The following is a 13,978-nucleotide window of genomic DNA, read 5'->3' on the forward strand; positions in this document are numbered from 1 at the left end:
GGACACAGGGCACAATTAATTTCTGATTATTGCGATTTCCGGGACCCCCTCCCTCACGCCCTCTCCTGCCTAGTGGAAACACCCCTGAAAAGCCTTCAAGACAAGGCAAAGAATTTTTTAGTGAATTTTTTAAGTGAAAATGAACGAATTTCTTACACGCACCAGTAAATAACTTACTAACTTCATCACTGCAAACCCTTCACCGATCTTATTTCAGTGGTGTTATTAAGCACTGGTATGAGCAGCAGTGGTCATGTGCAACAATGGTGGGAGAACTGGAGGAAAAGAAGTAGTTCATGAGATCACAGCAGGGGGTCTCAGTCGGCCAAGTGTAGTAGTGCTTCACGTCATTGATGAGTAAAAGCACCACCTTTGGGACAGACGAGAGGCGGCATCTGTGCGCTGCTGGCGGCCGGGACAGACCAACCGGGACGCAGGAGTGAGGAGCGGCTCTGCGGGCTTTTATTTGTATTTTGTTTTTTTGAGCTTTCGGGCTTTTTTTCTTCTTCCTCACCCCTTAACTATGATTGTCGTTTCTCGGCGTTTTGCGATTTATGAAGGGCTTTGCAAACAAACCAGCAGGGACTTTTGCGGTGTATTCGCCGTGCGTTTCGTCGGTATGAGACACTGATGAGCGTGGAGAGGACAGGATGCCCGCCAGCGGCGCCGACTCGCTGAAACCCAGCGCCTTCATCCCGGTGTGCACGGCCGCCTGCCTCCTGGTCGGCTCTTCCTCCCTGTTCTTCGTCTTCACGTAAGTACGAAAGAGTCACGGGAAACTGGTGTTTTACTGCACGGATCATTCAGCTGAGCCATGCATTCAGACACCTGTCATCCACAGCTACTAAATATCAAATAGATCTGTTTAAGCGTTAGAAAAATATCACACATACCCCCAGTGTCCTCTCTGGCACAGCTAAAGATTATTAAACTGAATGCAATTTACTCCACTTTTATTCTCCCGTTTTTAAATTAACATTTTATTTTGAAAATCCAAGAAGCTGTTAAAAAAAGAGCAAAATTTCCTCTCCTTTGCACTGTCTTCACTCTGCTGGCAGACCCGCCGGGGCTGCTAACATCTGACCTGGTTAGCTGGCAGTTTGGACTTGGGTCTGGGCGCCTGCCCGGTGCACCCTAAGGACCCAAGTGTGAGCACAGTTACTTTACGGGATAAGCCACCCACAATCAGCATGTCTCAGTGTGTCACCGTGACCCATATGTGTCATAAATTTAGCTAAAGGAAATCAAAAGAGGCTACCCCTCTTGCAAAAGCCCTGGAAATTCACTGCAAGGTTTCTCGCAATATGTGACAAACTAAAGAAAATATAGTTTTAAATATGCAATAGAGATGTTAGAGATGATGTTTCAGTCATACTGGCTTTGACCTATTTGTGAGGAAATTGAGGTTATGTCCAAGACTGAAAAGACTCCACCCAAGCCAAATTTGAATATAATATTCTATAATACCCTGAGAATCCAATTTAAACGATGACTATAAATTTGTGTAATTTGTCCAAACATTTCAAAGCTACACAGAGAACTACAAAGTAATACTAATGCACTAAATAATAAAGCTTTTCCATATTCATCATTGACTTTCTGCAGGCTCCCACATCATAGGCTATATGTCAGCCTTCTGACCCCTCAATCTCTGTAGCCATATCTGCCCTAGTTTTTCTCTCTATTCTCAGGCTGTGCACTGTTTCCACTGGAATCTGACACCAGATTGGGGGTATGGGATTAGATTCCTCTGGTTGATGTCATGTCATCCCCCATCTGGGAAAACCAAGTCTGCAATCTTTGAGTTCACAATAGGTTATTTGGAGATAAGAGTCCGAATAAGTGAAAATGTTTACTGTAAATGCGAAGGGATAGTTTTGCAATTCCTTTTTCTTTGATAGTTTCCTGCAATATTTTTCCTGTGTATGTGACTGAAATGTTTTAAATATCCCTGCTTTAGAAGAATGTGAAAATTAAATTCTTGCTCTCCTGTTTAAAACTATGCACCTTTAATCTGGTTAATCTGCAGAGATGTAGCTGTAGAAATCCGTGTGGGTGGATCAGCCACAACATTAAAACCATCTGCCTAATATTTTCGGTTCTTCCTGTACTTCTGAAGGAGATCTAATTATTTAGGGCATGAATAAGTGACCTTTAGGGGTATCCTGTGGTGCTGGCACCAGAACATTGACAGCTGAACCTTTGGGTCATGTGTGTTGAGGAGTGGAGTCTCTGGTTTGTTTTGGTACACCTTGTGGATGGTCAGTTGGATTGGATTTGGGATTGTTGGAGGTTGAGGAGACTGGGCTCTGCTCTTGAGTAATTTTTGAGATTTGTCTATACACATACATAGACACAGCTGCCATTAGGCCACCCACTGGTTTGTGAAGTCCAGCTTTTAAGCCTCAAGCCGAGCATTTTGGCCTTGGTGTGTTAGCTCAGATCTAACTTAAAAAACAAGGGGCATACAGTGGCACCATGTCACCCACAAGTTAGGCCCTCTTTAAAGCAGCGGTCCCCAACCTTTTTTGCACCGTGGAGTGGTTTAATGTCCGACAAAATTTTCACGGACTGGTGATTAAGGTGTCGCGGATAAATAGAACTAAATAAAATGATACGACCTAGACAAACACTGTGGTATTTTGTAAATATAATAGTAAATGCAAATTCACTGTGTAATTGTGTAACTTTATTAGCAGCGTCCTCCTGAAATGCACCAACAACATTGAGAGTAACATCCTCCTCTCTGCCCCTTAATGCTCTCTGGTCGCTATGGTAACGCGTAAATATTGCTTTCAAAATAAGACACACAACTACAACACGGGAAAAGACTGAGTTAACCATAAAACCCCCCCGAAAACCATAAATTTCAGCCTCAACTCTCCCATCTGGGGGTGAGGGGAGGAAAACAGGACAAAAGACACACTGTGGAAGAGAGTCAGAGATTAATAATAACTAATGATTAAATGCAAAGTTTTTTATTAACACACACACAGTGAAAAGAGCTGAGTGAAGAAGAAACATTCAGTGCATCATGGGATGTGGGAAATGCATTGGCTTCACCTCTCACACACGGAAGCCATGTCCTTCTTTTATATACAGTCTATGGTCACATTGTACAGCTGTGTGAGGTTGGTGCTGTTGGAGCATCATTCCCATTGGTGGGTGGGGTGCAACAGTGTTTAAGTGGGTGCTGCATATCAAAGTAAAATCAACTGCAATGCTCAGTGTTTTTTGATGCTGGGGCTGATCATTGTCTCTGTATTGCATTCTTATTATGGAGTGTTTTAATGTGGAATGATTTCCTTTATTCAGAAGTTTTTAAATGTTAGAATACAGAGATGTTGCAAACGGGGAAAACTCTTCAGGCCTGAGACGTATAGAGACATAGAGCTCATAGGCCAGAAACTCTTGAGCATCCCTGCAGACCATCTATATCCTATGAGAGAAAAAAGAAGTCGATGAACTCCTGACATGATAGATTGAAAAGAGACTGCTTAATTGGGACTGCAATGCCAAACCAGCAAAACTAGGACACTGCAAGTGATTGAAAGTGAGTGCAAGTCAGCTGAAGCGACCTTATAACATACACTTTTAATTAATTATCACATTTCTGCAGAACAGAGATCGAAATATTCTGACCACAGGACCTCTGAATCCCACAGACTGTATCCCAATCTTTAGATAAACAACAAAACAATATGTCTGTCTTACCGACCAACAGTATAACATTTTGTTATTATTTGTGCAATTTAATGTAAGTGTCTAAAATGCTCTTCTAGCTGTGCGGTCGTACATACTGCATGCAGCTAAAGCAGACTTAAAGGTCACTCACAACTGCCTTAAGCAGAAACATCTTGTTTGAGGAATAAACAGCAGACACTGAGTTTTGTGGACTGCCGGTTAAATAGCTTGTTTATCATATATTTTTTCCTCGAAAAGCAGAGATGGACAGGTGCTGCACTCTGTTCAGCCCGTCCCCTGTAACACTGAATCAAAGGGACATCGTTGTCATCTGCCATAACATCATCGTTTTGGTTCCTGTGAATCATGGAAACACACAGTAGTTAGAGAATACCAGCCAGGACGGCCTTGCACCCTTGAAGTTATGTCCTTTGTGTGCGCTCACGTGCACATTCACAGTATCATTGTTCATGTTTTTAAAGTGTTTTTAGCTTTTAAACCAGAGCAAGGTGACATGAAAATTCCTCTCCAGAAATCGCAGTTACCCTGCAGCCACATCTCCTTTCATCTGCTAATATTCATGCAATTATCAGCGTCAGCAGCTCTCTATGAGCATTAGCAGTACCAGCATGCATACATTCATTTCTGTTTCCAGTCGGGCTTTGGGAGTGTCAGAGGACGACCTTTATATCCGTGGCGGCTCCTTTGTCTTCCTTTGCCTGATAAAATTCACCAGTTAACCGGTTTCCTGCTTTTGTTCCTCTGACCGTGAACTTTTGTTTGGGTCAGTGTTTAAGGTGTGGTGCATTGTTGAACACTGCCAGACCACCAACAAAGAGCAGAAATGAGAAAGAGCAGCAGAAATCCCCCTTGTGCTGTGTTCCAGTCTGCTAGGATGCAAGCATTTTTGCATTGACAAATACTGACATTTAAAAAAGCTACAGTTGCTTAAATGGGCCCCTAACTCCAAAAATCCTGGTTTTAAATTTCTCAAGATCTTGCATGTGATCTGCTTATTAGCAGCAGTTGACTATTTCACAATAGTCAAACGAAGACAGTTATAATATGCTTAACACTTAAATAACTTACACAGTAAAGACTTTTCAAAGTTGGCTGATCACCTTCAGCCTCTCACGGTCATACTAGACCAAGTTTATGCTGCACTACCAAAACCTTTGAATGTACTGATCCCATTAATCTGACATTTTATTGATAAATTGCTATTTTAAGTTTTTCACTGAAATTCAAAACACCAAGCTAAAGGTGCAAAAATGCATTCACACTGCGTGTGGAGAATGTATTCACGAGCGGCATTTTCTGCACGGCTATTGTCTCTAGAAATCTGACAGATTATGATGTCATTTATGTAACTGCAGCGCTCACAAAAGGAGCCCTGGCTACTGGCAGTAGTGAAATTGCAGCTTGACCGACTGAGTGGTGTCTGCCGTGCCACTGACCCACTGCAGGGATGAGTGCAGTGTGCAGATTGCAGAGCAGCTTACTGTTCTGCGTGATTTAATAGCGCCCCTGCCCAGACTGTTTCATTAGGTAGGGCCTGCGGCGTAATGAACTGTCCCTCCCTGCGGTCCAGATGGTCTCAGATCAATTGGTGGATGCATCCACATTACAGTCTGGTCCATATCTAGCTTCTCTTCGGTTAAAACGTGGTTTGTGCTTGTAATTTAAGAGATAACTGCAAATGACAATGAGCAGTGTTACTCTGCTTAACGTAACCAATAAACTATGACAGTTTAAGGACGTGAAACATGACCACACTATGTGAGAAGAACTTGGACACAAATCCCTAAAAAACTATGTGGGCTGGAGGCTCGTATTCTGCTCCTTAATGTTTTTCTCACATATTTTTATATTTTAAGATTCAAATCTTTTCATTGTGCGGCATTTTTTCATATCTCAAAAGACGTGTTTTGCTCTGAAAGCACTGAACAAGGATTGCAAGTTTTGTGAGAAGTTCCCTCACAACAATAAATGTAGTGGCTTTATGCCATGTTATAGAATATATAGTATCATGTTGTGTGATATATGGTCGCCTTGACTGCGTATTCTGTGTGTTAAGCATCTGATGTGAGGAATCCACAATGAACTGGACTGACAGAAATTGTCTGTAATCCAGAGTTCATAATCCAGGGATTACTGTGTTTGCAGCTGGCATGGCATCAGCAGGCATTCCTCCTGCGGGGCGAGACCCCTCCCCCACCCCTGCCCTAAAACCAGCCTGGGTGTGGGTTTGGTGGGTAGGTTTGAGAGGGGGGTTTGGGGATTGGAGGACTCTTAATTTTGTGGCGTTTTCACTTTAAATCAGACTTCGTTTTTAATCAACTATGTTCCATGAAGTCATGTTCGAAATAAATAAATAAATCACGTAACCTGTTTTGACACGTTTTCCCTTTCAGTCCTAAAAGATACATCATGTTATAGTATTTTATTATTGATCTGAACCCATACTGATAAATCCATAAGCAAAAGACTCATAGAGTAGATAGTCCAATCAACTGATGTTCAATCAAACACTGCTAACATAATCCAGTGGATATTAGTCTCTCTCTCGCTCTAATCTCATGCAGTAGAGTAGAATCATTCACAACGGTTTTAATTAGTTAGTAGCGCTCATAGTTTGCAACATTTTATGCAATTAAACAGATCAAAATCCAACTTAACGTTAAATCCGCCAAATCTTCTTTTGACATTTTTTCTGTCCATTTAATTGCTTATTATAGTTATAATATTAATAGTTATATCCATATGAGCCACCCTTTATTGTAGTTCTCTGTCTAGTAGCAGTGTGCAGGCTGTTGTTAGAGGGCTGAACATTTAATGAGTTAGTAGGGTAATTATCTGCAGCTTTTTTTGTTTTGCCTCATCACATAGACACTAACTTTCACATCATTGTGCTGGGATCAGGGATGTCGCGGTGGCTGTCGTTCTATTTTCTGACTTTTTAAAGAGTAAACGATTCAAAAGTCATCGACAGATTATTCGGTAATGAAAGTTATCTATCGTTCAAACCCTGCTGTGTAACGAGGCACAAGGTGCAGAAGGATTCTGTGCAAGGAGAGACCTCCATCGTTTAATCTCCTGTTGTGGGCACTGCTGAGCACACGCTAATACATGCTTATCTGTCACTGTAAACAATTACTTTTGGAATCCACAGCTCTCATCACAATAAATGGGATGAAGATGATCCCTTACAATCGTTTTCTTTTTTTTAAAATTTTGATAGCTGCGTTAAAATTAACCTCTAAGTGTTGCATGCTTGCAGGGCTCAAAAACACCCATCCAGTTATTACAGCTGGAATTTGGATTTGCATAAGTGCAACTGCAGGAAATTGTGTTTATGAATATTCTCATGTGTGTGTTTGTGTTCAGGTGCCCGTGGCTGGCTCTGACCATCTGCCCTGCGGTGCCGCCATGCTGTGCCGTCCTTTTCCTTTTCGTGCTGGCCAACTTTACCATGGCAACCTTTATGGATGCCGGCGTGCTCCCAGTGGGTTAGTAATCAAAGCGAAGGGGTCATGTTTATTATGTTTACAGCAGACTAGATCACTAGTTTATTTGGGAGTTTTATTTTAGCAACTTCACATCTTGTTTCCCAGCCAGCGAGGATGAAGACAAGGATGATGAGTTCCGCGCTCCGCTGTACAAGAACGTGAACGTGAAGGGCGTCCAGGTGCGGATGAAGTGGTGCGCGTCCTGCCATTTCTACAGACCTCCACGCTGCTCCCACTGCAGCATCTGTGATCACTGTGTGGAGGTGAGCGGAAGAAAAACTAGATGATTGAGAGGGTAAAAAACCAAAAAACACAAAAACAAATGCGGTGGGAAATTGAAATGGAGGAATTGTGTGATAAGGGTGTGGAAGGCACGGAGGGACAGATCAAGAGGGAAAATGAGTTGTTGCTTCTGAGTGAGTGTAGCAGTGTGTCGGGAGGAAAGTCAATAAGGGGGATTTCTGCAGGGTGAATGATGGCCAGAGGGTGTTGGAGAGAGAGAGGGAGAGATCTCATTAATCAGGTTAATCCTTTCCTCAGATCCTTTGTGGACTCAGTAGAAATACAATTTGAAAAACGGGCTCAGACAGCATCTACTGAAAAGTATGTGTTTACAAAGCACAGCAGGTATTACTGTTCTATAGCTGCCTTTTTTATTTTTTCTCTCATTTTCTGTGTTTTTATTGTGCTGTGAGCTTTGTGTCTTTATATTTCTGTTGTGTAGCTCGTGTTTTATAGAATTTTCGGTGTACTTGTGTGCTTTTTGCATTTTAAAGGCCCTGTTTTGAATCAGCATCGCAAATTAGCTTAAGCCATAAATGCTGCAGTACGGGATACTGTTTCATGCTACATACATACAAACTGTTCTACACCATACCAGCGAAAAACTGATTTTTAGTATTTTTCCCCCTTTCTCAATCTTTCAGGACTTTGATCATCACTGTCCCTGGGTGAACAACTGCATCGGGAGGCGAAACTACCGCTACTTCTTTCTGTTTCTCTTGTCACTGACTTTTCACATGATTGGTGTCTTCACTTTTGGCCTCATATACGTGCTGCACCACATGGATGAATTATGGAAGCTGCACTGCACTGTCACGTATCCTTATGCACACTCAATATATGTGTGCAGCTATCTTTGCTTGCATATTTTGACTATTTTGTCTAACTGATTCTAACTAGAAGTAGTTTTCCTTATCATTGCTTTTCCCAGTTTGGTAGTGATCAGTATATCGGGGCTGTTTCTGATCCCTGTCCTCGGTCTCACTGGATTCCACTTGTATCTGGTATCCAGAGGACGAACCACCAATGAACAAGTCAGTTTTTTCCATACATGTACATTACTGTTGGGAACATAGAAGCATATGAATGAAACTGAAGGACTTAATGATGTTGTATTGTACAATTCTGTGCAAAAGTCATTTACTTCCAAGGAGCCAGAATTTTAATTTTTAAAGTTGTCTTGAAGCAATAGTTCTCCATGTTTTCTGAGGGTCTTTCAAACTTTCCCTTTGGACAAGGGCTGATTGTCTTCAATTATTTTCAGTCCAGGGCTTTTAACTGACTATTTCCAGAGGAATGTTTCTTTTAAAAAATATTGTTAAGCCACTGAACAATGACCTATAAATTGTCCAAGTGTAAAAAAGCACCTAACTATCTACATAAGACAGACAACTTGGCAAAGAATCATTTTTAAACTGTATCTGTGCTTTGTTACTAGCAGCTTGTGGCAAATGCACATCATTTGTTCCCATTTCTTTAGCCGAGTCTATGAAAAATGCCAAAGATAACACAGTTTGACAAGCATAAAATAGTATAGAAGTACAGAAGAGGCAAGTCTAAAAACTACTTACAGCAGATGGAGTATTAAGTATCATAAAGTCAGGTCCGTATGAAATAGGTGAAAATATAGCAAAGCACTGACACAGGACCTGAGAGATGCATCTGACCCTTCAGCTGATCCATTTGCTGTTCACTGAAGCCTCATCAGAAATGGTCTCAGTGCAAGGCTGGCTTTCAAGAAGCCATTCTTAAGGAAGAGAAACAAGGTGAAAAGGCTGAGGTATGCCAAATTACACAAGAACTAGACTAGAAATCAGTGGCTGATGGAGTGATGAATCCACATGAGAAGTTGTTTAAATTGTCAATATGTGTGGAGGTCAGGAGAGAGGAACAAGACTGAGTGTCTACAGCTGTCTGCAAAACACGGTGGAGGCTCTGTCATGGTTTGGGCTGTATTTCAGTTGCTGGTGTTGGGAATAATCTTTACTGTTCAGCATGACAAAAACACACTGCTATTACTATAAAAGTATAGCTTGATATAAAAGCACACAACTGAACGCTATCAGTTATGGATCGGCCTCTTCAGTGGACCTCAACATTACTGAAGCAGTGTGGGATCATGTTGACAGAGAGCAGAACAAAAGCTTTGATGTCCTTCAGAGTCCTGGGGAACTATTACTGAAGACTGTGCTTCCATGTAGGTTTGCACATTTCAATAAATCACTGCAGCTATTTCCCATTTTCATAGCAAAATGTATGACTTTTGCACAGTACTGTATGTATACACGTAAAAACTCTAATATACTTCCTCATATTTTCACAGGTAACTGGAAAGTTTCAGGGAGGAGTAAACCCTTTTACACGTGGCTGCTGTAACAACTTGGAGCATCTAGTTTGCAGTCCCATTTCTCCAAAGTAAGAAATGTTCTCCTCCTACATCTTCTGCTTAATTTAAACCTTTAAACTAACTTTGTTTTGCTGTCTGTCTTTGTCCTGGGACACCAGGTACACAGCAAGGCCCTGTAGGAAAGCAGTCATCCACATTCAGCCTCCGTTTTTGAGGCCAGAAATTGAAAGGCAGATGCCAGTGAAAGTCAGAGGCAACGGGATACAGAGTCTCCAGAATAAGGTAAGCACGAAGAGCTTAATATTTTCACACACTTATCAAGTGATATATGATGTATGAGCTATATCTCTCATGTCTCTGGCTTTTTTTTTCTTCTGCCAGCAAACCTCAACCGGAGCTGTCAAGCTGTCAGACATCAAACAACCGAAAACTCCACCGCCGCTGCCTCCGAAACCAGACCACGGTCTGTTGAAGAGCCAAGTAGCTGCCATGGATGGTAATTTAAAATGACACATATGCTTATATCCTGTGATAAGCATGCATCTGTAAAGTGAAGCGGCCACATTTTTTGTAACATTTTTTTTAATTAAGTAAGAGAAAAGAGGGACACTTTGAGGACTTAATTATAATTTGATAAATAAACATGTACTGTTGGATTGTGGGCTCATACTCTTCTTCCTGTGCAAACTGCAATGATTACTGCACCAAATGTGCAATAATTACATCTTAAAAGGTTTTTTTTTATCAAGTCTTTTTTAAAAAGATACATCTTCTGTTATTGGAAGTACTTTTGGTTTTCGAAATCGGTAAAATGGAAACTTGTGACCCACTTTTCATAGGTTTACATCTATATTATCTATCAGAGGGCTTTTGGCGTGTGTGCTTTAGAGAGATTATGGAAAGTATTTAGAGACAAACTAATGCACTGTTGGTTTGTTTTTTATTTTTTTCCATGGGATTTGTTGATGATGAAAAACCAAGAACTCCTTTAAGCCATCTTTGCTCAGATGCATTGGCGGTTTTATTCCATACGTTTGCTGTTGCATGCCATTAATCTGAAGCTGACTTCTTTTTTAGATCCGGGGCATCATAATAAAACCGTCCTTCCTGCATCTATTCCCACCGTGCCACAGCTACGACCTGTCCTTGAGGCTATATCCAGAGGATCATCGCCTGTTCCTCCAGAACAGGTGACTTTCAGAGTTTATTCCTCAGTATATAAGTTTTGGTTTTGATTTGTGTCTGAAAGACTCTGCTGTCTGTTTTGTATTGTTGTGCTTAAGTTGCTGAAGACGTCAGATCAGCAAGGGAGCAACAAAGGTCCTGACCTCCACTCTGAGTCTAAAGGAAGCCCTGTGAGATGCAGCCAACAGGCCAGCCTGCCTGTCCAGCCTTCCCTCCAGACCAGCGCTGTCTCCAGCTCGCTGCAGCTCAACTCTCTGCCGCTGAACTCCCGTTCTCTCACCCTGAAACACACCAGTCGCAGTGGCAGCAAATCCCAGCTGCCAGCCATGCATGCTGACAATTTGGAATCCAGTCCCCGGCCTGGCATCCTGTCCTCTTCCAGCCTGCTGGCCAACCACAACACCAGCAGCAGCAGCATCTCCTATGATAATGTCATTCCTACAGACCCTCAGGCCATGGCTCAGAGAGGGGCCCCTCCAGTCAGCTACCCCCATCACTTTATGACCCTGGGCACAGACGGGAACCTGCAGCGGTCGCATCCTCGCACATACAGTCCCGTGTTTATGGGCATCAGCAGACAGTCTCCTCAGCCTCGAGATCCCTCACCTTCTTTGCAAGGTCTAACCTCCAGGGATGCCTCGCCTTCTTTCCAAGGTTTTATTCAAAGAGTCCCTTCTCCTGCTTTCCAAGGGCTGTTGCCAAGAGACCTTGCATCCCAAAGCGTAATGTCGCGAGATGTCCCACCTTTGGGTTTGGCGATGCGAGATGCTGCTTCTCAGAGTCCTCGAGGTAGTCTTCGGGATCTCATTCCTCCAGACATGACACCTCCGCTGTCTGCTGCTGCGCGCTATGATAACTTTTCAAAAGCCATCATGGCTTCTATTCATGAGAGACGGGAGCTGGAGGAGCGGGAGAGGATGCTCCGTCGCCAGGTGAGGACCCAGGCGCTCTTCAGCCCTGATATGGGGATCTATGACATCCCAAGCAGGAGAAGTTTACCACCGGACAACATTCGACCTCTGGGCTCCCGGGGACCAACTCCGCCAGCCTACGGCTCCAGGGAGTTTCTCATGAGTACGGGCGTCCTAGGTTACAACATCAGGACCTCACCTCTCTCCAGCTCGTCAACATCTTCTCTCACACATGGTCCAAAAACCTCCAGCTCTCCTCTGCAGAATAGCAGCAGCAGCCTACAAAGCAGGGGCAGGTCTTCCTCTCCGGCCTGTTACCCTCCCGAGAGGCCGGCCCCAGGCTTCCCTTCCTCTACGTCCACCCTGCCCCGCTTTTCCTCTTCCTCAACCTCCTCTGCCCCCCTGTACGCCTCCTATGCCAACACGAAACGTTCCTCTCTCCCATACTCCGGCGAGGGGAAAGACTCTGTCACTTTGGGAGCCCTGAAATGAAAAAAGAAAAGAAGAAAAGAGTCATGTTTCTGGTGGTGTGAATGACTCATCTATGCAGCGTTAGTCTCAGTCTTCACAGCTCCGCAGCGTGTAAATAAGAAGCCATTTGGGACTTCCCTTTGTAGGAGGGTGTGGGACAAATAAATACACAATGATGGATACACATAGAAACTATATTCTTGGAAGGTCATGTAAGTTTGAACAAATAAAAAAAAAAACAACCCTGTGAATCTCAGGATAGCTGTGCCTCCTCTTACAGACAGAGGGAGCTCTATAAACTCAGAAGAGCTTTGTGAAGAATACAGATTAACTTATTTGTTTGTATGTCATTTGATAATACTTTTGTGAAACAGTGTAACAATACACTTTGCCTCCTCCTGAACAACAAAAAAAGAAAACTCCCTGTTTAGTAGAATTTTGTAGCTGTTTATATGAATAAACCTATTTTGTAATTTCCACTTATGTTATTTATTTGTGATGTGAATTGCCACTAAAACACCATCCAGGGTTCCAGCAGTTCATTCAGTATAAAGGGTCTCACAATAATATTTCGCTATAAATTATAAAATTCTTCTATAATACCAAAAAACAAACAAACTGTGGATATACTCATAGGAACCTATAAAATGAGCAGTTGTGTCTCTACTGCCAGCCATGTTTGGGCCAATCGAAACTCTGATATGACTGCGACACATCACGTCACAAGCAAAATAACAGTATTTCCAGCAGGACGTGAGAATAAAGTGCTTTACTTCCCTTCTATGTAAAGTTTAACCACACCTGCTATAAATGAAAGCCTGCAGAGTGTGTAATAAAACTGAAAAAGGCAAAATAAATAAAGATAATAATAATAAAAAACCTCAGGCTTTAATAGAAATTGCTAGAACACATATTTGTTTAGCAATGATGATAATACAAGTGGATAAAAATATTTATATCATGAGTCCGTAAGGAGTGCGATAGGTATATTAGGGTAGTGGCTCCATACTGCCACTCTCTGCACCAAATTTGTGCACGGCACCCTCTAGTGAACAATTTCAGAAGGAGGCATAATGTTCAGCTAGAGCAGCATGATCCAGCAGATGATGCAGTTTTGGGTAAAATGCCAGAAAACAGCATGATGATGTCTATGTCAGGGGCTACGAGTAATGGAAAAGACCATAGGAGGCTCTAGCTCAAATGCAGTTTTATTACATAGTACGAGTGGGTCACATTAAGTTAATTAGAAAGAAAAAAGAAATGTCACCAAGACTTCATTCATCTACAAGAGGTGGTGTTAATGCTTCACAAGCATCAGATGAAGAATCAAGTGACAGATTTTTCTATTTTTTTCTGCTTCCGACAGCTTAAACGGGTCCGTTCTTCTGGTCGACCTTCAGCGCCAGAGCAAACTTATGACTAACTCAGTGTTTCTGGCAGAAATATTTCTGATAACAGGAACTTTTACTACGTCGAGCCCGGATAGACTGTCTTTGTTTAGGCAATAAATGACAAGATTCAACGCTCTGAGGCCAAGTTTGCAGGTGAGTTATTGTTGCGTTTGACCTCAGGGCGGACAGAAGTGCAAA

The 13,978-nt window shown here is 42.4% G+C and overlaps 1 protein-coding gene across 1 annotated transcript; it reads left to right on the forward strand.

The window, feature by feature from the left end:
* Window positions 1-335: 335 nt before the first annotated feature.
* zdhhc8a (zDHHC palmitoyltransferase 8a) lies at window positions 336-12,828 on the forward strand. The gene is made up of 10 exons (XM_026173816.1): window positions 336-754; window positions 7,072-7,193; window positions 7,299-7,456; window positions 8,120-8,292; window positions 8,407-8,509; window positions 9,799-9,890; window positions 9,981-10,104; window positions 10,204-10,318; window positions 10,900-11,012; window positions 11,106-12,828. Exons 1-10 carry the CDS (start codon window positions 651-653, stop codon window positions 12,408-12,410), a joined length of 2,409 nt encoding a protein of 802 aa, XP_026029601.1. The 5' UTR covers window positions 336-650; the 3' UTR covers window positions 12,411-12,828.
* Window positions 12,829-13,978: the final 1,150 nt, after the last annotated feature.

The sequence above is a fragment of the Astatotilapia calliptera genome, chromosome 7 (assembly GCF_900246225.1).
Source record: "Astatotilapia calliptera chromosome 7, fAstCal1.2, whole genome shotgun sequence".
In the NCBI taxonomy this organism is placed as follows: Eukaryota; Metazoa; Chordata; class Actinopteri; order Cichliformes; family Cichlidae; genus Astatotilapia; species Astatotilapia calliptera.

Bases quoted from the DNA above. Each gene is read 5' to 3' on its own strand.
- zdhhc8a (XM_026173816.1), top strand. From the start codon at position 651: ATGCCCGCCAGCGGCGCCGACTCGCTGAAACCCAGCGCCTTCATCCCG. The intron at 8,293-8,406 runs GTATCCTTATGC...TGCTTTTCCCAG, and splicing joins AAGCTGCACTGCACTGTCAC to TTTGGTAGTGATCAGTATAT. The intron at 10,319-10,899 runs GTAATTTAAAAT...CTTCTTTTTTAG, and splicing joins CCAAGTAGCTGCCATGGATG to ATCCGGGGCATCATAATAAA.